General features: G+C 40.3%; 1 protein-coding gene across 1 annotated transcript in view; it reads left to right on the plus strand.

The window, feature by feature from the left end:
• Positions 1-27,082, plus strand: part of znf385c (zinc finger protein 385C) — a 117,347-nt gene that overhangs the window by 81,076 nt on the left and 9,189 nt on the right. Inside the window, exons 3-5 of the mRNA XM_051716263.1 lie at positions 1,451-1,593; positions 12,670-12,780; positions 15,728-15,950. Of these exons, the coding sequence (XP_051572223.1) occupies positions 1,451-1,593; positions 12,670-12,780; positions 15,728-15,950 (477 nt within the window). The remainder of the gene's footprint in view (positions 1-1,450; positions 1,594-12,669; positions 12,781-15,727; positions 15,951-27,082) is intronic.

Raw genomic sequence — 27,082 nt, forward strand, 5'->3', positions numbered from 1 at the left:
TCTGTTTCTCATGCACACCTATTATATCGCTTCTGAAGATATGATTTAACCACTGGGGTCATATGGATTACTTTTATACTGCCTTTATGTGCTTTTTGGACCTTTGAAGTTCTGGATACCTTTCACTTGCATTGTGAGGACCTACAGAGCTGAGATATTCTTCTTAAAATCTTTGTTAGTGTTCTTCAGAAGAAAGAAAGTCATACACATATGGGATGGCATGAGGGTGAGTAAATTATGAGAGAATTTTCATTTTTGGGTGAACTATCCTTTTAAGAGAGTTTTTATCTAGGTGTCTGAAACCAACATATAAAAACTGCTACAGAAAAAAACACTTTTCTTTTTACTCAAAACCTTATAGTTACTGCGATACAGCACTTGGGAAAGCTTTTCAAGTGACAACTAGCCACAGTCTTCCCTGTATATTATGTGTGTGTTGAATGGTGGGGTGCAAGTTGTTTTCTTGCTCTAAAAATTTGTCTTGCTTTGATTAATGGTGCTCTTCTGTGAGTTGAAATCTTCAGGAATCTCAGTCTCTCACACACACACAGAACTGTGACAGTTTGACAAAGAATTAAATGACTGATATCTGGCCTCCATTGAGATTGTATGTGTGTTTGAGTGTGTGTGTGTGTACACTACACTGATTGATCTTTGTTGTAGGGTAAGTAGTTATACGCTCCTGGATTTCAGATTCAGTCAACTGGAAAATGAGAAACCTCTACATCCCTGCACCATTAGAAACATGATATCCCTGCAGACAAACACACACACATACACACACCCCATTAAAAATCCCATATCCCATGATGTTCATTTCTCTCTGTGAGAAAGCCAATGTGGTCCAGTCCACAGCAGATAATTCAGAGATTAAGAGTGTTTAAGATGTGTGTTTGTGTACGTGTTAATATTAATGTTGTGATCAATAAATTTTTCTCGTGAGTATTTATTAATATTTATCCGTATCATAAACACTTCACATATAGGGCAAAAGGACAAGTAATATCAAAGCTTATAGCAATAATAATAATAATAATAATAATAATAATAATAATAATTATTATTATTATTATTATTATTATTATTATTACAGTAATATAGCTTAATTTAAATTAACTGTTAGTTACTGACAGTCTTTGTCACTACCACAGTGATTCTTGAATGTTGGTGTGTAAAAAAAAAAAAAAGGGGGTGGGAGGAAGCTTATTTATAATAACTAAAAAGATTATTATTAAGTCTAAATTAAGTAACATATCAATTTATCATGCATAATATAAATGTATTTATTTATATATTAATATAAATGAGTATTTGTGGTATTGGTATCTGTGCATATTTGTGCAGAAATTATATCTGTGCACTGATTGGTTGCTGGATATACTCTATTGTTATCTGATTGGATGTAGGATATTTTCTCTTACATCTGTTTGGTTGTCTGTGCTCTTGTCAGGTACGACTGCCCAGGGGAGCCCCCTGCTGGCCTCATTACCAATGCAGGGTCGCGCACTGCAGACACCTCTGGACTTGAAACACTTCCTGCCCTTCCGGCTCAGTGGCTCCTCCCCCCTCAACCTCTTCCCAAACTTCAACACTGTGAGTTACTTAACACACCTAATTTTGTTCTAAACCTCTCTTTCCCAGATGTGTCTTGATTGAAAGTCTGAGTTCGAGTTTGGTCCCAAATGTCAGCTCAAAATGTCAGGAATGAAACGGCAAGCTGCAGGGTATTTTTAAAAGTGCACAAACTTTGTAAAAAGGGCCGCTAACAGAAGAGTATTGTGTGAGATAGTAATTTTAGATTTTAGACTCAGAGCAGATTTAGATTAGGATCTAGATTTAGTTTCAGACTCTCTTTGGTCCTGTGTGTAACAGAGTTCTCTTTCTTCTGATATCTGCATTCTACACACACACACACACACACACACACACACACTATAATATGATTCACTCCATTTGTAATGTTTATGGGTACACTGTTTGTCTGCTCATTATAAAGTAATAAGATATCTTGTACACTTTAGGTTAATCTTTGTCACTTATATGTTTGTTTAATATATACTCCAGGTTACTTCTCTGATCAGATCAGTTCTAGTGTGTGTGTGTCTTCTGTACTAGAGTGATAAGTAATGCACCTGTCTCTATAGCAAAGTAGCTGTCAGTGACCACTCTCCTCTCTTATCATGCACTGTCGTCCACACTCTTTTCCTGTCTTTCCATAGTGCTCACGTCCTCTTGTCCTCTCCTCTAAAAGTCATAGATATTTCTACAGTGAATATACTTTTTTTTTTTTTTTGCTCTGCTCTAAAATCTTCCATCCACTAGAAATTTGATTTTTTTGAGGACAATCTCTATAAAATTATCCTGATTAACAATCCTTATCCACTAATCACAAATGACTAGTAAAGTAAGTCATGGAAGATTATTGATCAAAAAGAGTGGGAACCTTTCTTATTGCTCCTTTTTTTCTTCTAGTCTCCTCTCATCACCTTACTGCTCCTTTTTCTCCTCTTCTCATTTCTTTTGTTGTTTTTGTTTGTTTGTCCTGTGTTTAGTCATTTTTTTCTAGTCAGTTTTATTAGGGACAAACTGCTGAACAATCGGCAGCACATACCAGACAATCTTTTCCCAGTTTTTAAACATTCTAACGTTTTGCTGGACATTTTAGTCGGAGGCGCAGCTGTGTTGTTCACGTGCGCTATGAAATGCAAGTGAGCTTTCGAACAGCGCTGCCAAGTATTCATCTAGTGAATCTCTGCTCTCTTCCTAACAAAACGAATGAATTACATCTCCTCACCAGTACAAACAAGGACTTTTCATACTCTGCTGCCTTGTGCAACACAGAAACGTGGCTGAGTGTAGCCATTCCGGACAGTGCATTACATCTGCCGGGCTTTCAGCTGTTCAGAGCAGATCGCATTGTGGAGTTAATGGGGAAAGCGAGAGGCGGTGGAACATGCTTTTTTAAATAAGTTAAATTTGGTGTACAGATGTAACAACATTAAAGAAAATGTGCTGTCCTAATTTGGAAGAGCTCTTTATCAACTGTAAAAGATAGACTAATGAAGCAGAGCTGGAACTACAAGCCTGCTTTGACTCTACTGATGGAGAGATTTTGAAGCTGCAGACACCAGTCTGGACGAGCTCACAGATAATTTGACATCATATATCAGTTTCTGTGAGGATATGTGCATCCCTACTAGGACTTATTTAACAAACAGCAATGGCAAACCATGGTTTACAGCAAAACTCAGGCAGCTTCATCAGGCCAAAGAGGATTTTTTACAGAAGTGGAGATAAAATCTTGTACAATCAGGCCAGAAACACACTGTAGGGCAGGGGTCTTCAACCACTTTCAGGCCAAGGACCCCTTGGTGGGTAGAGAGATGGAGCCGGGACCCCCGTTAAATATTGTATAAAATTGAGTGTTGTGTTTTATGCCTATAAAAACGTGGATCGTAGGCTACCAAATTATTGTATATATACTTCATGATGTTTACATTGCAAAGCCATTGAAATAATCATTAAATGCTGTCCTGCTGAAAAGACCAGCTAAAACCAGCATAAGCTTTTTGGCTGGTTTTAGCTGGTTGCCCAGCCTGGTCATAGCTGGTCAGGCTGGTTTTAAAGGGGTTTTGAACCCTTTTTAGCTGGTCAGGCTGGTCTTAGCTGGTCAGGCTGGTCATGCTGATCTTGGCTAGTCAGGCTGGTCTTGACTGTTGATTTCATTGAGTAAACATTTTTAATGAGGAAAACAATGACTGAGTGCACCTTTAATTATGTTGATTTGAGAGTAACCGTCTTGTGTGTATGGAACGTCAAGGGCCCTGTATGCCAACTTTATAATCTCAGCGGTAACTATTTATTTACACCAGGCAAGTACGCTATTGTTCTGAAAACAGGCTGTCATCTGCTCAACTGCACAGCGTAACCAACGCAAAGCAGACGCGTTTACTCACACGACCGTTTACTGCAGCGCTGCTGAACCTGATGTGTGTTGCTCTTTTAGGGGCTCGTGATAAGCTGTGGTCGTGTGAAGGATTTGTCCGGGCTGCGCGCTTCTGCTGACTAGTGCTGTTTAGTCACACTTTAAGATTTGTCATGCAGCTGCGAAGGACTTCAACATGTCGATAATTCATACTCCTGTCTCTCGCTTTCACTCGTGTGCGAGTGAGTGATTATTACAAATGCCACCAATGGTGGATCAAACAATACTTTGCGGACCCCCTGCTGAAGACCCATGCTGTAGGGAATCATCAACTGGCTGATGACCTGAATGTGTCTTACTGTAGATTTGAAAAGCCCAGTCTCACACCCCACACCCAATCTGACCTTCACTTCACACATACATCAACACCTCCTGCCACCCCTCTCCTCCCCCCTCCTGCTATTCAACCTGCACTTAAGATCTGTGAAGAGGATGTGTCCCAGGTTTTCTGGAAACAAAAGATAAGGAAAGCACAGGGCCCAGACAGAGTTTCACCCACTTATCTAAAATCCTGTGCTGACCAGCTGGCCCCCATCTTCACACAGATCTTCAACAGATCACTGGAGCAGTGTGAAGTTCCCTACTGCTTCAAATGCTCCACCATCATCCTTGTCCCAAAGAAACCCAAAATCACAGGACTTAATGACCACAGTCCCGTCGCTCTGACGTTTGTGGTCATGAAGTCATTTGAGAGACTGGTGTTGGCCCACCTGAAGGGCATCACTGGACCCTTTCTGGATCCCCTTCAGTTTGCTTATCGATCAAACAGGTCTGTGGATGGTGCAGTCAACATGGGATTGCATCATGTCCTGCAACATCTGGACAGACCAGGGACATATGCAAAGATACTTTTTGTGGATTTCAGTTCGGCTTTCAACACCATCATCCCAGCTATTCTCCGGACTAAATTAAACCAACTCTCTGTTCCCACCTCTATCTGTCAGTGGATCACCAGCTTTCTGACAGATATGCAGCAGTTAGTTAGACTGGGAAAATTCACTTCCAGCACCTGTACGATCAGCACTGGTGCCTCCCAGGGATGTGTGCTCTCCCCACTACTCTTCTCCCTGTACACAAATGACTGCACCACCAAGGACCCCTCCTGAAGTTTTCAGATGACACTACTCTCAAAGGAATCATCCAGGATGACGATGAGTCTGCATACAGATGGGAAGTTGAACAGCTGGCTGTCTGGTGCAATCAAAACAACCTGGAGCTGAACATGCTCAAAACAGTGGAGATGATAGTGGACTTTAGGAGGTACACCCCAACATTGACCACGCTCACCATTCTGAACAGTGGCAGCAGTGGAGTCATTGAGGTTCCTGGGCAGTACCATCTCCCAGGACCTGAAGTGGGAGATCCACATTGACTCCATTATGAAAAAGGCCCAGCAGAGGTTGTACTTCCTTCACATGTTGAGGAAGTCCAACCTGCCACAGGTGCTGCTGATACAGTTCTACTCAGCAGTCATTGAGTCTGTCCTCTGCACTTCAGTAACAGTCTGGTTTGGTTCAGCTATGAAATCACACATCTGAAGACTACAAAGGACCATTCGAACTGCTGAGCAGATTATTGGTTGCCCGCTGCCCTTCAAGAACTGTACACTTCCAGAGTGAGGAAAAGGGCTGTAAAAATCACTCTGGACCCCACTCACCCAGCCCACTACAGTTTTGAACTGTTGCCCTCTGGCCAGCGATAGAGAGCACTGAGCACCAGAACCATCAGGCACAAGAACAGTTTTTTCCCTCAGGCTATCCATCTATTGAACAGTTAAAACTGCCCTATTGAGCAATAATTATGTGCAATACACATCTTAGTCTATTTATATTTATCCAATATATCCTACCTCTTCTGCCATAACATTCCCTTGCACTATCTGTATATAACAAATTTGCATTTGTACATACGTGTATATATATTAGGGGTGTAATGATCCATCGATCTGGATCGATGCACCGATCCAATAACCAACGATCCAATGTTATCGATACAATGCGTAAATATCGATATAGACATTTTTTTTAAGATGCACCTTTATTTTAATACTCTCATGTTAGCCACGTCCGAAAGCATTTCCGTCAGGCAATGAAGCAACCTTATTAAATTAATTTCAATTTATGAGCGCTAAATACGTTTTTCATGTGAGACAAGGATGTGCACAGGGTCTGTGAAGCCAAATTGCGCTCTGCTATCGGTGCACGCATCAACCGACCTTCCCACGAAACGTGAGCTCTAGACTAGTGACAAGATCAGTGCGAGCACGTCAACCAGGCGCTCCTTAAAATGCAAGCTCTCGTGACAAAGAGCGGCTCACATGCGCGATTAATTCAGGCTTCCATTGATATCGTTGCGCATGCGACCCATTTGAAATTGACATGAGAATTTGCTATTTAAAAGTACCATGGAGCAGTTCAATCATGTGAAACGTCTCGACACCACAGACATTCTGAACAGCACTAATGGGGGAAAGAGAAATCACCTTCTGCCCAGCACTAGCATCAGTTATAAGATGTTACAAATCTACACATCAACACCCTTACTAACATTTATCCCTGTTAACTGTAACAGAATTTTTCATTACAACTGTGGAAGTTATAGTCAAGAAAACGTCATGGTTACTTGTGTAACCTCCGTTCCCTGATGGAGGGAACAAGACATTGTGTTGATGTAGTGACACTAGAGGTCACACTTGGGAGCCCGAGACACCTCTGGTCTTTGATAAAAGGCCAATGAAAATTGGCGAGTGGTATTTGCATGTCACTCCCCCGGACATATGGGTATAAAAGGAGCTGGTATGCAACCACTCATTCAGGTTTTATGCTGAGTAGCCAATATAAGGTCCAGCCATTTCAGCGGGTAGTTCAGCATTGTGGCAGGAGGGACACAACGTCTCGTTCCCTCCATCAGGGAATGGAGGTTACACAAGTAACCATGATGTTCCCTATCTGTCACTCACTCAATGTTGTGTCGATGTAGTGACACTAGGGGTCCCTATATGAAATGCCACAATTGGCTGAACTGTGTTACGTGAACTGGCGGTGTGTGATGGGCAGACTACTGTGTGCCTCATAGCCAGCACACCAGGTCGACACGTAACCCCCCCAACATAGTTATGAGTGTCGAACGGCTTTTGGGGACAAGTCGACTACCCAAAAGAGACAGGCTTAACCCAGTTGTGGCCTCTTTTCCCCTTCTCTTTTTCCACTCCCTAAAAAAGAAGGGGGATTATCCGACTGGGCCGCCAGGTCTAGTCGGGGGGTGTCCCTCCCAAGGGGAAGACACAGCGGAGACCACACCTCGCCCAAAGAGGGGGGGATATTTAAGTGGAAGGATACGTCACATGGTCTTTCCAACCATGTGGAGAGTCTTCAAGGTAGATCCTGCCCAATGGGGGAGGAGTTACTACAAACATGGAGACTGGGGCAGAGGGGCTCTGCCCAAGGAAGACGCAGTTTGCCAACAGGGAAACAAATTAGCGGAAGATATATATCGCATGGGGTTAGCCTTACAGGGAACCGCCACAAGCGGAGCACCTACCCCAGAACAGGACTCTTAGTTAACGCGTGTACTGGGCCGGCAGCGAATCTCTCCGAAGACTCGACTGCCACAGGGCTCAGAGGAAGTCAACCAGGGAACAAACTTGTGAACACTACTGGGAATTAATGCCACACGTCTTCAGCTCAAAAGGAGGTGGAAGGCGCTATATGCAAGCGATACACCCAGCCGGCTATCCCGGGCTTATCCGCTTGTGTTGTGTGCCACTACCTGGGACGAAACCGGTTCCACCCGGAGATTGTAGAACCTTGCAAAGGTGTTGGGTGTTGCCCAGCCCGCTGCTCTGCAAATGTCTATTAGAGAGGCACCACTGGCCATGGCCCTGGGCTCGTAGCCCTACCAGGGGCGGCATGTCCTGGGCGACATATATGCCATAGTTATGGCGTCAATGATCCAGTGGGTGATCCTCTGCTTGGAGACAGCGCTTCCTTTCCACTGTGCACCAAAGCAGACAAAGAGCTGCTCAGAGGTTCTAAAGCTCTGCGTGCGATCCAAATAGATGCGTAAAGCATGCACCGGACACAGCGATGACAGGGCTGGGTCTGCCTTCTCCTGGGGCAGCACTTGCAGGTTCACCACCTGGTCCCTAAAAGGGGTGGTGGGAACCTTGGGCACATAGCCCGGTCGGGGTCTCAGGATCACGTGAGAGTAACCCGGACCGAACTCCAGGCATGTTTCGCTGACAGAGAACGCTTGCAGGTCACCTACCCTCTTGATGGAAGTGAGCGCAGTCAGGAGGGCAGTCTTCAAGGAGAGTGCCTTAAGCTCGGCTGACTGCAAAGGCTCAAAGGGGGCTCTCTGTAGACCCTGAAGAACTACAGAGAGGTCCCATGAGGGAACGAGGTGCGGTCTGGAGGGGTTCAGCCTCCTGGTGCCTCTTAGGAACCTGATGATCAGGTCGTGCTTCCCTAAGGACTTACCGTCGACTGCGTCGTGGTGTGCTGCTATGGCGGCAACATACACCTTCAAGGTGGAAGGGGACAGCCTCCCTTCCAACCTCTCCTGCAGGAAAGCACTGATCCGACTGCGCATCTCTGGGGGTCTTCACGACGGGAAGAACACCACTTAGTGAACAGACACCACTTAAAGGCATACAGGCACCTCGTAGAGGGGGCCCTAGCCTGAGTGATCATGTATATCACCGCAGGTGGTAGACCGCTTAGACATGGAGATTCCAGAGGTCTGGGTGCGGGTGCCAGAGGGTGCCCCGTCCGTGAGAAAGAAGCTCCTTCCTCAGGGGAATTCGCCAGGGGGGAGCTGTCGCGAGGAGCATGAGGTCCGAGAACCATGTCTGGGTAGGCCAGTAGGGTGCTACCAGGATGACCTGCTCCTCGTCCTCCCTGACCTTGCACAGGGTCTGTGCAAGCAGGCTCACTGGCAGAAACACATATTTGTGTAGGCCAGGGGGCCAGCTGTGTGCCAGTGTGTCTATGCCGAGGGGAGCCTCGGTGAGGGCGTACCAGAGTGGGCAGTGGGAGGATTCTTGGGAGGCAAACAGGTCCACCTGTGCCCTCCGAATCGACTCCAAATCAGCTGGACCACCTGAGGGTGGAGTCTCCACTCTCCCCTGAGCCCCTGGCCGCCCTGCCATCGAGGGTAGTGAGAGCGAGGGAACTGCGGAATCGGGGCCGGGCAGTAAAAGGTGCCTCCCACGACATCTCCTCATGCACTTCCGGGAAGATTGGCACTGGAGCGGGGCTGCTTTGAGCGGCACCGCGAGCCCAGGAACCAATCATCAAGCCACGAGGGTTCAGGGGAGAGCAGAGGGTTCCACTCTAACCCGCCCGGGAAAGCATGTCCGTCATTTCGGCATCGGCCTGTGACTGGGCAATCATCCCCGAAGGGGGAAGCCCAGCTGAGGCTTCTGCGTCCGACTGGACAAGCCCGCTCTCCGATGCTGTGCTCGAGAGCTCATCATTTTTGTGGGCTCCGAACAAGAAGCCAGGCTCGCCGTGAGACGAACCGGCAAACTCATCCGGAAGCCCGATTGGGGCAGACGAGCGTGCTGGGGAATGGGAGGTCCTCAGGGGGATACCCGGCAGAGACGATCCCATTGGGGTCCCCAAATCGCCCCCAGTGCTAGCCGCGAGGCGGGGAGCCGCTGGGGTTTCTTACGAAAGCAAGCCGTGACCGCAACGTTGCCATGGACAACTAGAATGTCACTGCTGCACATGGAGGATTTTTTGATGAGAACTCTTTGAAGTAGTTTAAAGGTGCAATATGTAAAAATGTTCATGTAATATTCGCCTTTTTTGCCAATGTGTGAACGGCTTGTTATGCAACTTAAAAAATTAGCCCTTCCCGGACTTCCTAGGTTGCCTATTAAAGCCTGTAGACTGATTTTCATGTTAAGGGAGCAGGTCGCATTTGCCGGGAAAATCCAAAGGATGTGACATTTATGCATGCTCGCGAAAGCCTTGCCTCAGACAGTGCTATTCAACAGCGACAACAAACTGCAACACTAGGTAACGTTATCTAAGATATTGAATCCAGCAAACATCCGGCTCCCAGCACAACACCAACTCCTACACAAATTCCGAGCAAGCCAAAAAAACACACAAAAAAATCCACTGAATCTACTACATTTATCTACTGAATCCAGTCTAGCTAAGTGGAAACGTGATCGTGGTCGAACGGAAACTAGCGTGAACATCGGCAGGGCATTTGATTCCTGGATTCCTGGGGATTAAAACCGACCCTGAATTGGCATTCTTCTTATTCGACAGGTAAGCTTACATATCTGCAAAGCATGTGAAATATAGTGCCAGAAGGAGTACAACATATGACATACAAAACATACAAAAGTGCAACATAACTGCAGTGCAACAGTAAACTGTCTGGTATAGTTTGGTAGTATGTAGCTGTATGTGTGTATCAGTATACTATGTTAGCTGATAAATAGTTTTGGTTTAGTCTCAAAATATGTAGTAAAACAATCATAACTGTGTAATGTTAATCGTGCTACCTCATCTGTCAGCATGATGCCGGTGAATCACGTTCAGCCTCTTTGTACGTTACGTCATTGTTTTGGCCGATGCTCGCTCACTCGCATCCCTATGGAATGTGTGCACGAGTGCGAGCACGAACAACAGATAGCTGGCTGCAGTTCACTTAACGGCCACAGGTGTCATTAATAACAAGGGTTTCTGAATCTTACATACTGCACCTTTAAGAAGTTCTGAACATTTGTTTTTTAATTGTAATAGTAATTTTTCACGTTATTAATGTCCTGCCTATACATTGTGATCAGTTGAATGCCACTTTTGTGAATAAAAGTACCAATTTCTTTCCATAAGAGCAAAAGATTTATTATCTCTATATTGTTGTTGTATTGTTTGTGCACTGGAAGCTTCAGTCACCAAGACAATTCCTTGTATATGTAAGCATACTTGTCAATAAAGCTCATTCTGATTCTGATCTGATTCTGATTTTTATCTCATGTCTTCTCTTCATGTCTCATCTTATGTTATCTTCTCATATCTTCTCATCTCTTCTCAACTCTTCTTTTCTCATCATGTCTCATCTTGTCTGTTCTCCTCTCATATCTTCTCCAATCTTCTCATCATGTCTTATCTTGTCTGTTCTCTTCTCATCTCTTTTTCTCATCATGTCTCATCTTGTCTGTTTTCCTCTCATATATTCTCTTCTCATCTAATTTCTTCTTTTCCCATCATGTCTTGTCTCTTCTCTTCTCATCTTCCTATTGCACCTTTTTCTCATCTTCTCATCTCATTTTGTCTCTTTTCTTCTCATCTCTTCTGTTCTTGTCTCTTCTCCTTTCTTTTCTTGTCTCTTCTCATCTCTTCTTTTCTTGTCATGTCTCATCTCATCTCTTCCCTTCTCATCTCTTTACTGCACCTTTTTCTCCTTTTCTCATATTGTCTAATCTAGTAATTTTGTCTCTTCTCATCTCTTTTTGTCTCTTGTCTTCTCATCTCTTCTCATCTCAACACTTCTTTTCTCATCTTTTCCATTTTTATCTCTTCTTTTCTCATCATGTCTTGTCTTTTCTTCTTACTAGACCTTTTTCTCCTCATCTCTTCTCATCTTGTCTCATTTAATCTATTTTCTTCTCATTTCTTCTGTTCTTGTCTCTTCTCATCTCTTCTTGTCTTGTCATGTCTCATCTCATCTCATCTCTTCCCTTCTCATCACTGTATTGCACCTTTTTCTCCTCTTCTCTTCTCATCTTGTCTAATCTTTTCATTTAGTCTCTTCTAATCTCTTCTTATCTCTTGTCTTCTCATCTCTTCTCATCTCAACACTTCTTTTCTCGTCTTTTCCATTCTCATTGCTTCTTTTCTCATTATGTCTTGTCTAGTCTCTACTCATCTTCTTACTATACCTTTTTCTCCTTATCTCATCTCTTCTCATCTTATCTCATTTTGTCTATTTTCTTCTCTTCTGTTCTTGTCTCTTCTCATCTATTTTTTTCTCGTCATGTCTCATCTATTCTCTTCTCTTCTCTTTTCTTCTTGTCACTTCTCATCACGTCATCTGTTCTTTTCTTGTTGTTTCATCTCCTCTCTTCTCATCTCTTTACTGAAAAATTTTCTCCACTTGTCATTTGATCTCCTCTCCTAACTGTTCCTTTTTCTCCTATCCTCCTCTCATCGCATCTTGTCACTGTTTGTCTTTTCTCATCTTTTCTCATTTCTTGTGAAAAACTTCTCTTTTCGTTTCGTTTCATTTCATTTCTTCTCGCCTCGCCTCTTCTCATCTCATCTCATTCTTTTCCCCTCTGCAGTAATAGTATCCTGCTAATTTTGAGATGGACCTCTTCAGTTATCAGACTCCACAATGGGTGACTTTATCAGATACACTCACATACACACACACACACACACACACATGGACCTGGCAGCATCCCAGCCAGTTAGGGATGACTGTGGATGAACAACAAGAACATGCTTGAGGCTGTAAAACAAATAGACCTGCGACCAGCTGCACAGTCATTGTGATATGGTGTGGGTTCCCATGGCAAGGGGTGTTAGGGGAAAGTCCCTCGGCCCCAGGCATCAAGGAGAGAAGATAGTTTTCTGTAGACTAGAGGTCACTGATTTGTATCAATGATTCTTCTATTGTTCTCAGTCCATTTGAACATGATATTCTCCTCCATCCCTCAGATGGACCCGGTGCAGAAGGCAGTGATAAACCACACATTTGGTGTTCCTCAGTCACTGAAGAAAAAACAGATCATCTCATGCAATATCTGCCACCTGCGATTCAACTCCACGGTTAGTGTGTAGTGTGTGTGTGTGTGTGTGTGTGTGTGTGTGTGTGTGACAGACAGTGAACACACTGGATAGGTAAAATCTGTTCCATCCTTTACAATTCATCATTTATTTCATTATTTTCTTCTGCCATTTTTTTTCTATCTTTCTTACTGCACTCTTTGATCTTCTCACTTTTTCTTAAATTAACACAGTCCCTTGTAAATGCTTAAACACATACTGTAAACACACTTTCTGATCCAGCTATCTAAATTCGTAAGTACTTCTGTTGTTCTTAAATGAAGACTGCAGACTAACTGTGGACCAAACACTAACCCTACAATTAAGCAATAAGGTACAATATAGCACAGCCTCAAGTGCCTTTTTTAAAGTGGTTACAACATAAAAAAATATTAAGGACACTTTTTTTTTAAATACATAGATTGCAGGTATTGACTCTATTAGCTCTAAAATCGAATTCATTTCCACACAAATTGTATTATTTCATTTTGCAACACAGAAAGTGTACAGCAGTTAAGTTTAGGCTGTAAAACATTAAACACAATATTCTGTACATCTAGCAGTACAAAATAGTCACTGGTAATACTCAAGGCTTGCAAATGTATAATCACCAGTCCACTTTTAATAAGTTAGAATCAAATTTTTAGTGTGACATCTGAAGAAAATAGATATATTTTAGCCATGAAAATGAATGTACATGAATAGTACACCTAATCATTGTGCATTCATCCTTCTGCTGTATGTTAGTTATGTACTGGGGGGAATCTATTAAATAGAGACAAAATCTGCTGTTCTTTTGTTCAGTTTGTACTGCTGTTTGGGGCATTTTTAGACCAAATATGTTTGAGAGAGACACCCAACAGTGTTTGCTCCGTTAGACATCTAAAGTCTATCAATTGCTCATTAGTTTTCTATAGCTTGCAGTTCAACGCTCTGTTTCTCTCTCTTTCCATCTTCCTCTTACTTTCGTTTCTGTTTGTCAGTCTCTTTATGTCCCTGTTTTCTGTTATCCCCTCTTCCCCTCTCTCTCTGTTTACTACAGATTCAATTTATTAACGAGTGAATCGTACCATTTGAATGACTCCAGTCTATTTCATGTTTGATTTGCATTTTAAAGTAGTGAGGAAAGTGTGTGCATGCCATGCAGTGTTTTTTCTAAAGTTAGACTGTTCAACAGTGACAACAGCAGATAAAGGCAGCGTCTCTTTTGCCTTTCTTGTGCTCATTGCGTTTTCATAGAATTCCTAAACTGTGGCGTGAATGTAAGGAGGGATTTAAATATTATCAAAATTATTCTTTCAGTCCAATAATGCCCACGTATTAAAGGGATAGTTCACCAAAAAATTAAATTTTAGTCATCATTTACTCACCTTCATGTTGTCCCAAACCTGTATGACTTTTTTTTCTGCCATGGAATACAGAAGGAGATGTTTGGAAGAATGTTAGTCTCAGTCACCATTCACTTTTATTGATATGAGTTTGGAACAACATGAAGGTAAGTAAATGATGACAGAAATAACATTTTTGCCTGAACTATCCCTTTAATTAACCAGTCTGCAAATCCATGTGAATGGGTCAAAATGGAGAAAATGGATGGAGTAATTACACACTCAACTACGACATCAAGCAATACATTTTCATCGAATTTAAAGTCAAAATTAAATTAATTTAAAACATTGTTTTTTCTCCAAAAAAATAATGCAAAATACAGTACATGATTAAAATCATTGGACTAAAAAACAGACCCTGAGAGGGGAATTTGCAGCGTCATGTTTGTTTAAACATCCCTTCACCTCAGCCGTTTGGAGCAGACAGTTCCCCCCCAAATGACGGTCATCTGCTAAGTACTTAAGAGGATTTGAGCAGGTTGATTACTCCCCACTGGGCCCACACATTCATTTCTGCTTTGATATTAGCTGGAGATTAACTTGATGAACTGCATGTCACATCTGATTTGCAAGTTGCGAACTAGGTTTTTACCAATTGCCATCCAATTGACAATTTTAAGTCTTGCTTGTATGCTTTTTAAGCAGCATGTGCCAGTGTCATTTTTCAATTCAAATAGATTTTTAAAATTACTTAAAGCAAGAAGGTTTCACATCTCAGCATGTCAACAGCTTATGCTCACATTAATTACACGCTGATTTATTAGTGTTGTCATTTCAGCAGAAATCTGGATTAAAGCTCTAGAGGATTGCTTGAGTCTAAAAACATTCATGTTTTGAGCTGTGAAGAGGTGTCGATTGTATGTGTGTGTGGGTGGGTTTGGGTGGTTTACAAGGACTTTTTTTTAGGTTACAAACTGGTAATTACAAGGGTATTATGCTATAAATGTGGTTTATGAGGACATTTCTAGTGCCCACATAATTCAAATTCCTTAAAAAAACATACTGAACGATGTTGTTGTTTTTTTGAAAATGTAAAAATGCAGAAAGTTTTTTGTGAGGGTTAGGTTTAGGTGTAGGGTTAGGGGATAGAATCTATAGTTTGCAAATTATAAAAATCATTATGTCAATGGAGAGTCCTCATAATGATAGCTGCACCAACATGTATGTGTGTGTGTGTGTGTGTGTGTGTGTGTGTGTGTGTGTGTGTTTGTGTGTTTAGTATCCGCAAATACATTGCCCATCCCAAATCTCTCTCTTAAACTCAGTCACGATCACACACACTCCATTTATAAAGATAATTCTGTTTATTATTGGTCACAACAATTGTAGAACTGCCCCTCCAATCGGGCATATATTCTTATCACCCTCAATGTCTACCCACTGAGTCTATGTGTGTGTACATTCAAATTTGTGAACACATGTTTAGGTATGTTATTGTACATATGCATATGTGTTTGTCATCTTTATGTCTTCATATTTGTGTTTCTCTATAAATCTGAAATTCTTTATAAAAGTATTGCAGTAGTTTATCTTTCGCGCTCTCTTTGTATTTCTCTTTGTAGAATCAGGCAGAAGCCCATTATAAAGGCCATAAACACACTCGTAAACTGAAGGCTTTAGAGGCTCAGAAGAACAAACAGCAGAGACGACAACTCGACAATGCACAACACAACAGAGTCCGAGAGAAGGACAGAGAAAGGGACAGGGAGAGGGAAGGGGACAGAGTGAAAACAAGCGCTCCAGATCCACTTCCTGCCCTACTGGATGACAGCCCCTTGGAGGGAAGTAAGTGAACTCGTAGATGATCAGCCTTGTAAATGGGCATTTTGTTATGGCACAAAAACATGCCCTGATGATCAAGTTATGTGTTAAAGAGAACATGAAGGGGCATTTGCAACGTATTTAACTTTGGTAATGTGACAGATTTCTGAGAAAATGATAAAATTCAGCTGTAAGATTTCTTCATTTTTTTTGTTCTTAACTCACATGATCTGAGTTGTGAATGATGAAGCTTGTCCCTTTTTTAGCTGAAACAGCCTTTACTTTAGCTTTAAAACTCATCATATTCCTTGCTGTGTCAACCCTCATGCCATCCCAGATGTGTATGACTTTCTTTTTTCTGCAGAACACAAACAAAGGTTTTTAGAAGAATATCTCAGCTCTGTAGTTCCATACAATGCAAGTAAATGGTGACCAGAACTTTTATGCTGTCTTTATGTGCTTTTTGTACCTTCAAAGTAATCCATAAGACTCCAGTGGTTAAATCCATGTCTTCATGATATGATAGGTTTGAGTGAGAAACAGACATATTTAAGTCCTTTATAACTATAAATCTCCACTTTCACATAATTTCACATTTTGAAAGTGAAAATGGAGATTTATGGTTAAAAAGGACTAAAATATTGATCTGTTTCTCACACACACCTTTCATATTGCTTCAAAAGACATTAATTAAACCACTGGAGTCTTATGAATTACTTTTATGCTGCCTTTATGTGATTTTTTTGTAGCCTCAAATGTCTGATCACCATTCACTTGTATTGTATGGACCACAGCACTGAGATATTCTTCTAAAAATTATTTGTGTTCAGCAGAAGAAAGAAAGTCATACACATCTGGGATGGCATGAGGGTGAGTAAATGATGAGATCATTTTCATTTTTGGGTGAACTATCCCTTTAAGGTGAGTAATCAGATTAGTTGTTACTAGTTTTTACGGTAGTTCCACCTTGTGAAATTCTAGCAGTGCAAAGCTTACAAATTGCATTTCTGCTGTCATACCCAATTCAATATAATTCAACTAAAGATTTGTTTTGTTTTGTTTCTTCACACAAAATGTTTTAGGTTAATTGTTTGACTGGAAATTATCAGCCCTTGTTATCGGCTGTTTTTAAACCATCGGTTTATGTCCATTTGTGCAGATAATTTCTTCTATTGGCCAGTAATGATGTTTGGTCAATACACTGGTGCATCTCTCATTTTATCCATCGGGATTTGATTAGATTGTGAAACGTGGGCTATGATATTACTGGTTATTAGAACTGGTTATTTCCCCACCCACATGGCCTTGGTGACACCTGCAAAAAAAAGTTGTTTCAGAGATGGAGAAAATAATTAGATGTTAATGAAAGATTTTCTTTAAAGTAATGTGCACTGATGAATTGGGCACAATAAGACAACAGTTTATAGGGTGAAGTGTGTCATTTTGTCAGTGTTAAAATACTTTTTCATCAAGCCTAATATGCAGAGATAAGTAGACATTCAGAGTTTGATTTCCCCCAAAGTGTTAACATTGTGGCTGTTTGCCACTACCAAAACATCGCTCTGTTTGATGGAGCATCCTGTTTGAGGTGGAACTACCTTTCTGAGACTGTCATAATCAATTATATTTATATCTTTGTTGTTTATTATGTGTTTTAGAAGAATCATGCTTTTACTTTGCCTGCCTCCTCTGAATATCCCCCCAGCTCAGTTCTTCATGATTTATCCAGTGGATTGAGGGAATTTCAGTCCTGAATAAAGGACTTCACTTTCCTCTTGTCACGGGAAAGTGCTGTGATGAGAGTCACAGCGAACAGAACAACAAGCCAACTGCAAGCTTTGAGCCATTCCTCTCCAATAATCGCTTACGTTTCATCCCTTTTAAACTCTTGCTTTCTTCTCCTCTGCCCAAACTCTATAGAATATGATTTGAAAGGCAAACTGAATATGGGCCCAAAGGATATGATAAAAAAACAAAAATCAAGAGTGAGAGAGAAAGCCTTACAGAACGAGGCCTTGAGTGTGAAAAAGCATGCGCAGGAGAGAGAAAGAACAAATGAAAGTGAATGGAGAGGGCAAAAAGATAGAAAGAGAGAACAGCGAGCTCATCAAATCGCATATTCATATTCAGCCCCAATCATGGCGACACAACTGTGAGAGGGAGCGTGGAATCAAAGAGGAAGAAAAGGAGAGATTAGATAAGAGAAGAATAGAAAAAGTGAGAGAGAGAGAGAGAGAGAGAGAGAGTTTAAAAGAGCTAGAGATGAAGAGTGAGAAGATTAGCCACTGCAATTTTGGCTCAAAGCCTTTGTGTTTGGATTAGTGCTCATGCACACATGCCAACACACTTCTCATACGTGCATTCAGTAGCTCTTTTCCAAAACCTAGTGAGCTGCCTATGAAAGCACACTTTTAAGGCATCAAATGCACACTTTTGACCTAATTTATAGGGTTAGTTTGGCCAAAAAAAAATATTCTGTTGTCATTTACTCACCCTCATGTCATTTCAACCCATATGACTTTCTTTCTTCTGTGGAACACAAAAGGAATGTTAGGGGATAATGCATTCAGTACTAAAAAACTATCAATACAAAACAGTCAGTTAAAAATGGACTATTTTACCCAATACGTTTGTGTGCTATGCATTTTTATGATTTTTAGGGTGTCAGTTCCAGAAAGGTGCCCTGCTTTGTGCCTGATAGGCTGATGATCAGCTTAGCAACATGCTAACCCAGTACTCCCATCCAGAGCACCATTTGTGTGATGCGCAGAGTAGCTAATTAATGCAGAGCATTCCAAATCATTCATTTATGAGGTTCAATCTCTGTTAAGATACTGACTTAGAAGGCAGCTGCCTGTGTAGGCATTTTAGGTTTTGGAATCGTCAGTTACAATGTAGGATTTTCCTCACTGATGGGTTAATGCTCTCATTTAAAAGATAACACACTCTGATCTCACACACATTCACACACATGAGAGTTGGAGCTAATCACTGAATTACTTTTGAAATGCTGTCGTGCTAAACCACACACACACACACACACACACACACACACACACACACACAGACTGAGCTGATTGCCTGATGAAATTAGCACTGTTTTGTCATTAAGCTCACAGCTGCAGGGACCAATCACAACTCTACAAGCATGTCAGCTGTTATTAACCACCATGAGACACAGAAAATGGAAGAGGAGGGGGTTTGGGAAATTTAGAGGAAGGGGTCCATTTTGTAACTGCCATTGAAACATACTTTGAATGCTCTCACTGTCAGATGTCATAAATCATATTCATCAAGCTCCCAGACATAGTAGGAACAAATGCAGTTAAATGTTCTGATTTTCTTGAACCCTCTATGGTACAATATTGCCATAAGGCAACATGTCTTTTTCCTTTCTCACTATACAGAAAAAAACAATTGCATTGTTAGAATTCAAAGGACATCTTCAAAGAAACCAATTATATGCTGTTTTAAGCCACATGACAGCCACATTTGATTTTCTCTCTAAGTTCCTTTCAGTGGAGACACATGCTCCTCAATTTGAACACATTTACACTATTAAACACATTTGCTGCACCTTTGATAAGTTAAAAAGATGTCGTTGTTTTTTCACAGATCAACCGTATCTTAGATAGTTTAAAGTAAATTGAGAAAATATTAATGTTGGCATATAGCAAGTCTGTACCAGAATGGAACTGCTCATTTCCTCGTTGGGAATGTTTATTGATTGTGGCATCTATTATACTACTGCAGTTATTTACTTAGTTATTAGCAAGTGTTTATAGTAATATATTTGTATGCAAGCATAAATAACACAATTATGGTTTGTTTCATGTGTTCAGGAAAATTAAGTTATTTTCCACAGAAAAACCAAGACTAATATAATATTATGTAAGCAATATTAAAAGATAAATCCTAATGATTAACTCAATTTGAATAATTTTGTAAAAAAAAATTTTTAATCCCCTTTTCTCCCCAATTTTTGGAATGCCCAATTCCCACTACTTACTAGGTCCTCATGGTGGCGTGGTTACTCACCTCAATCCGGGTGGCAGAGGACAAGTCTCAGTTGCCTCTGCTTCTCCGCACATCTTATCACGTGGTATGATGTGCATGACACCGCGGAGACTCACAACATGTGGATGCTTATGCTACTCACCGCGATCCACGCACAACTTACCACGTTCCCCATTGAGATCGAGAACCACTTAATCGTGACCATGAGGAGGTTACCCCATATGACTCTACCCTCCCTAGCAACCGGGCCAATTTGGTTGCTTAGGAGACCTGGCTGGAGTCACTCAGCACACCCTGGATTCGAACTCGCAGCTCCAGGGGTGGTAGTCAGCGTCAATACTCACTGAGCTACCCAGGCCCCCCTTGTAAATGTTTTTTTTTTTTTTTTACCATTTTCCATTGTGGTAAAGAGGCATATGGCAATTTTTTTTGTTGTTTTTTTTTTGTTACTGGTGCTATTTTGTGTAATAATAAAAAAAAAATAAAAAATAAAAAATAAAAAAAATTAAAGTAGATACTATAGATACCATTACATTATTCTAGTTATGCTTAGCTTTAAAATATTTTGTAAGCTAGAAAGTGTTATTTCTGAGTACGATATTTATTAAGTTAATTTTACAAATGCTTGTGAACTCGCAGATAAAATATGAACATTATTTAAACTTCTTAATTTTAAAGGTGCACTCAGTATTTTTTTAATATATAATCTTGGACTTACACTGATACCTAGATACAGCATTATTCAAACGCAATAGTTTTCAGTTGTTGATGCATTGTAGAAATTCGCAATTCACAGTCAGGCAAGATTGATTTAATTCCAGAGTGAAAGTCTCTAATAACAGTGCAGTCACTGAGATTAAGAGAGTAGTGTTTAACTGGTCATGTGATTATAAAATGACAGCTCCTGTGAGGAGACCCTCTCCATGTAGAATAAAACAGCTTTTATAAAGTTACTGATATGACTGGAGTCTTCATCTCATGTGAGTGCTCATGATTTTATACATATGTGTCAAAATTACAATTAATTTCTTTAGAAATAAAACTTTTTAAATGAGGAAAAAATGGCTGAGTGCACCTTTAATGATATTATGACTGAATCAGGATTATGTAACTGATAAAGAAAGTTGAATATTGTCATAATGTTCAATTTTGTTCTCTTTGGTATCCATCATTCCATTCTTTTACATGTGTGTATGTTTCACGTCTCACATCCTCAGGCTGAGAATAAGCTATTCAAAATGGAAAGATTTAGAAAGTGTGTCTCAGATCACTGTGAGACAGATGCACACACACACCATAGGGTGATGGGTACAGAGTGTTGCCCAAGGCAATTCTCTCCATTTCATTAATTTTCACACAATTTTCAAGTGTGAAAGAAAACCTACACATGCGTACACACACATACTCCCACACACTCTCTACACATAATGTTCCAGTCTGCCCTGTTGAAAGGAGCAGCATTGGTGGTCATCAGAATTTGTTGTGTTTTTGAATGCTGGTGTCCTTCTTAAAGGGACACTTCACCAAAAAATGAAAATTCTCTCATCATTTACTCACCCTCATGCCATCCCAGATGCGTATGACTTTCTTCTGCTGAACACAAATTATGATTTTTAGAAGAACATCTCAGCTCTGTAGGTCCAGTGGTACAATGCAAGTGAATGGTGACCAGAACTTTCAAGCTCCAAAAAGGAGATAAAGTCAGCATAAAAGAAATCCATAAGATTACTTTTAAGATAAGTGGTTTAATCAATGTCTTCTGAAGCGATCTAGTTGGTTTTGGGTGAGAACAGATCAAAATGTAACTCATTTTTTACCTTACATCTTGTCATTGCAGTCTCTAAGCATGATCATGATTTCAAGCTAATTACACTTCCTAGTGCTTGACACATGCACAGAGCACTAGATGGCACTAGGAAGTATAATAGAGCTTGAAATCATGATTGCCAAGGAGACAGCTGTCAAGATGTACAGTGAAAAAGGAGTTACATTTTGATCTGTTCTCACCCAAAACCAACTGGATCGCTTTAGAAGACATTGATTAAACCACTGGAGTCTTACGAATTATGTTAATGCTGACTGTTTAGAGCTTCAAAGGCCTGATCACCATTCACTTGCATTACACCCCACAGAGCTGAGATATTCTTCTAAAAAAAATGTGTTTGTGTTCTGCAAAAAAAAGAAAGTCATACACATCTGGGATGGCATGAGGATGACTAAATGATGAGAGAATTTTAATTTTTAGGTGAACTATTTGTTTAAATGCATTGCTGTAATTGACACTTCACGATTTGTTGCAGCAGATTTAAATGCAATCTTGATTATTTTTTCAATTAATTTTGCAGCCCTACTTTATAGGTATTTTATTTTATAGATTTTTTCCTTTTGAATTTGAAAAAGGTAACAAAAACGCTAACACAAACAGGCACACTTACAAAAAAGCTTACAATAGACCATCTGGTAGACAGTTGTAAACTAAATGCATTGTGTATACGCGTTATCTTACTTATTAGCTGAAAATCAGTCTAACAATCCATAAGCACAGGCAGTTAGCCAGCGGTAGAGGCTCATTGCAGGAGACCTGATAAAAGCACCACTATTCAGCATAATTACTATTATTTTGTTTTGTATTTATTTTTTTTTTATTTTTTTTGCCCAAGCTTCTGAATGTCTGGCTAGCTATAATTTAGCTGCAGGCTTGTATCCAAATTGGCAGAAATGTGCAGCGCACAGGAATACAAATGCAAATACATACACATTCAGACTGACTGTTGATGTCCATGCAACACTGAGGCTGAGATTTTACAGACTGCTGTTCATGTGATGAACTTTTAAGCCTGACCAATTATTTAAGCCTGCCTTTGAAACTCAAGTGCTGTGTCCTTCTATTTGATATATTCTGTTGATCAAGAAAATAAGGGCCACAAAAGCCTGGACAGTAAGAAACAATATGAGGTGCTCTCAGTTTTTCTGAGCACTTGGAACCAACCAATCCTGTTCTCTTTCCACATAGTAACACCCTGTTTTTAATTCCACAGGTAGGTTGCTTGCTCTAATGTGTGCACAAAGAATCCTTTGACTCTTATACCTAAGCACAAAATTCCTGTTCTAAGTACAGTAGCTAACTTTAGGCTTTCTGAAACATGTACTCTGGCAATGTTCTGTATAAGGAAGAGCAGTCAGCCCTGCAAAAGTAACTCAAAAAAGTTTAGTAAAAGTCTATTTGGCTTCTATTAAAAAAGTGTCAATGGCAACATTAAAGCAAGATATCAGTACTGCAGTATTGTAGCCTATGCAGTTAATGGTTGAGCTTAGTGGTCACAGTTATACCCTCAAGCAAGGCACGTAATCCCAGGTTATCCTTGTGATAACTGTAATTTAGGTTCCTTTGTATAAAAGTGTTAGCTAAATTACAAATTAGTAGCAAATTAGCCTGTGGACCAACGGTGATGGCATTCTGTAGTAAAATTTTCCTATGCACAGTAGTCATTCCAGATGTTGATCAGACTGTGCTAAAAGCACGTCATAAAAGCCTAACAGCTTCCCAAGCATGACTTTACTACATCACCTCTAATGGGTGCTTGTGAATTTATGAGTCGCCAGAGAGCACTGAACTGACCTTTACAATCAATGTAGCAGTTCTATTGCCATAAATTGACTGAGTAATTCAACACAGGATTTAAACAAGTGAAACAGTTTAGAGTGTGTGGAGAATCTGTTGTAATGCAGTAACTACGCTAACAATGAAAATGGGAAAAATGGTTTAAAAGTTTTTTGATTATCCAGCTAAAAGTGGATTATAAAATAGTCTCACTCCTTTGTAAAGCTGGTTAAGCTAGTTAAATCTACTTCCATTTTATCAAAATTTTCTATTTATTTATTTTTTATTTTATTTATTTATTTATTTTTTTGCAGTGGTTGAACACTGTAACAAATCATAGGCCTGTCCATTGTGCACATGAATGCAGATGCGAATCAGAGGCATTTAAATTAATGCATGTATAAAACAACAAATCTTCAGGAACCAGGACTAATTCAGGAATTCATTTCTCAGCTTGTTTCGGATGTGTCGCCTACATAAAAAATATGGTATTTTCCCTACACAAAATAAGTATTTTAATGTAAATTCTATTACTGGAATTTAATAATTAGGCATGGGAATTGTACGTAATTTATCAATTCTGATTCCTCCTAATGTTCCATTAATGATTCTTGAGAAAGAAATATTTGTATTGCATTGTGATTTATATTGCATTTACTGCCCCAAGCAGTCTGTTGCAGAGAATTTAATACAACTCTTGCAAAAGGCCTGTTTATGCAGACTTTTTGCTGGCTTTTTAAAGACTTTTTAGAGGCACATTTGCAATCCAATTATTGGTACTGGAACTTTTTTTTTTTTTTTACAAATTGTTTTGAATACAAATTCTAAACAACCAAAAAAAAAAAAAAAATGTGAAAAAAAAAACAATCCACTGATTACAACAAAACTTGTCATGTGTAGGCCTATCTTAAATTAATTAATATTTAATTAATAATCAATTAAATCAAAATCAATCAAAATAATTCATCTTTAATTCACGTTGTCATATGAACAACTAGTCAGTAACTGCAGTGCCTGATTTAAGTTCAACATTACATAACACGGTAACAGTTCTTGGTTCATTTCGAGCTGACCAAGACAGAAGTTATAACTTCCAGGTCAGTGAGATGCACTGAGAATAACCAGCTCAACAGAGTAATTTGTTCAGGAACAACATTACACTGGTCACGCTTTGTGTTTTGCACAATAGATTTAAACTAACCAGCTCATAAGAGTAATTCATTAGAGAACAGAATAAACTGGTGGTGCTGTGTGTTTTGCGCTATACGTTCAGTACAGGGCAGCGCTGCCACTGAGTAGAACATTGGCAGAGTATTTTACTACAGTGCTCTGTCCACATTGGTGGAAAATGAACATTCAAGAACCATTAACAGGAAGAGGTCACGTGACGCCATGCAAGAAGCAGACGTGTGAGCGACAAGCTCTGCGCACTTTGCTAAATTTTTTTATTATTTTCATGTTATAATCTGGTGAAATTTGATACACCAAGTCACATATTTGCTCTTTGAGGCAAAACATGGCACTTACGTGTTCAGGATGAAAACCCCGACAGGCCTACAGACCGGGGACTCGATTTGGATGGCGCGGCAGGAGAGGTGATCCGGCGTCAGTTGTCCAACATGTCGGTGATGTTGACGAAGGTTCTTGCTGACTTGGAGGATCTCGCTGTAATACGTTGATCGATTACGGCAATGGAAATAAAATTCTCTGAGTTAGTTACAAGAGTGACTGATGTTGAGAGACGAATCGATTGTCTGGAATCTTCGAAGAGGGAATTAACCATTAATCCGTCCACGACGAAGTTGATTTGGAACATCTCCTTGAAAAGCTTGAAGATCTTGAGAATAGAAGCCGCAGGAATAACGTTCAAATTGTTGGAATTCCTGAGCATGAGGAGGGCAGACATATGGTGAAATTCCTAGATGAGCTTTTCCAGAGTCTGCTCAACATAACAGGCCACAAGCTGGAAATCACAGAGTCCCAGCTCACAGATTTGTTGAGGGAGATAGGCCCCGATCGATTCTGGCCAGATTTCTGAGATCGTCCGATAAAGATCTTGTGTTGCGCCAGGCGAGGAGCAAAGGGAAGCTTTCTTGGAAGAACCATAATATTTTCTTTTTCCCGGACTTTGAGAGTTCGACAAGAGAGAAACGCGATCGGTTCAAGGAATGTAAGAAACTCTTACATCAGTGAAAGATCACTTTTGCTCTGATGTTTCCGGCCAAATTGAGAATAGAAACGAAGGATGGTCGCAAAGTATTTACATGTTCCAAATAGGCAATGTCTTTTATTGAATCAATGGGTGAGTAAACCTTTGGGTGTTTCTCATGTGAGTGGGTCGACTCGCTGTACTTACTCTGGCTTTTGAGGAAGCTGGTCGTCATTTTGGTTTCACTGAACATTCGTTTGTCTGTCCGAGGAATCTGAATGGTTTTATATCAGCTGGAATTTGTTTTGTGGAAGATCACACCTTTGAGACAGTTCTGTGAATGAATCTACATGTTCTTTGTGTTCATTCTTCCTATTGGCTGGGGTTTATTTTACAAAGTATTTTCTGTTATGTAATTTTGCTTCACAAATTTGTGAGGCAAAATTGAGCAATCCGATGGCAAAGTTGTCATGGGGGCTCGTGGGCGTTCATGGACCTTTTGAGTTCAGAGGGATTGTCGCCAGTTGGCGCTTTCGTGCGCGGGGTTAATGCGCACGTTTTTCTTTTTCTGTTTGTTTTGTTCGGGGGTTTGATTGTTTCACTAATGGGGAATGTGGTCTGTATAATTTTGTTTTTGACACACAATTTATGTTTTCTACTATATCAAAATGTCAAATGTTAATATGAGTGTACTATCTCTCTCCACATGGAATGTAAATGGGTTGGCACCCCATAAAAAGAAGGAAGGTTATTATTTTTCTTAAATGTAAGAAATATGATATAGTGTTTCTTCAAGAAACACATCTCTCCCCACAGGAAGCTGAAAAATTTGGGAAGATATGGGGTGGACATGTTTTTTTTAGTGCTGGCTCAAGTAAGAGCAAGGGAGTCATTATATTGATTAATAAACATCTACAATTCAAATGTCTCAAACAGACTAAAGATAAATTAGGGAGAGTCATTATTGTTTAGCTGAAATTCAAGGGCAAAGGTTGATTTTGGCTAATATTTACGCAACTAACACTGATGATCAGGGCTTTTTTATAGATCTTGAAGGGATGCTGCAAACTGCTGGCACCCCTCATGATATAATATTGGGAGCAGACTTTAATCTTTTGATGGACTCAGTCCTTGATCACAGTGAAGCAAAAGTATGTAAACCCCTTAGAGCAACATTGACGCTTCACAGGATGTGTAAAAATCTTGGTCTTATGGATATTTGGAGACTTTTGAACCCATTTGGTAGGGACTATACATTTTTTTCATCAATCCATAAGATTTATTCTAGAATAGTTTTTTTTTTTTTTTTTTTTGATATCCAAATCCCTCATTTCATCTGTTGTTGATTGCTCAATTGGAAATATCTTAGTCTCAGATCATGCCCTGGTG

This window comes from Myxocyprinus asiaticus, chromosome 14, assembly GCF_019703515.2.
Source record: "Myxocyprinus asiaticus isolate MX2 ecotype Aquarium Trade chromosome 14, UBuf_Myxa_2, whole genome shotgun sequence".
In the NCBI taxonomy this organism is placed as follows: domain Eukaryota; kingdom Metazoa; phylum Chordata; class Actinopteri; order Cypriniformes; family Catostomidae; genus Myxocyprinus; species Myxocyprinus asiaticus.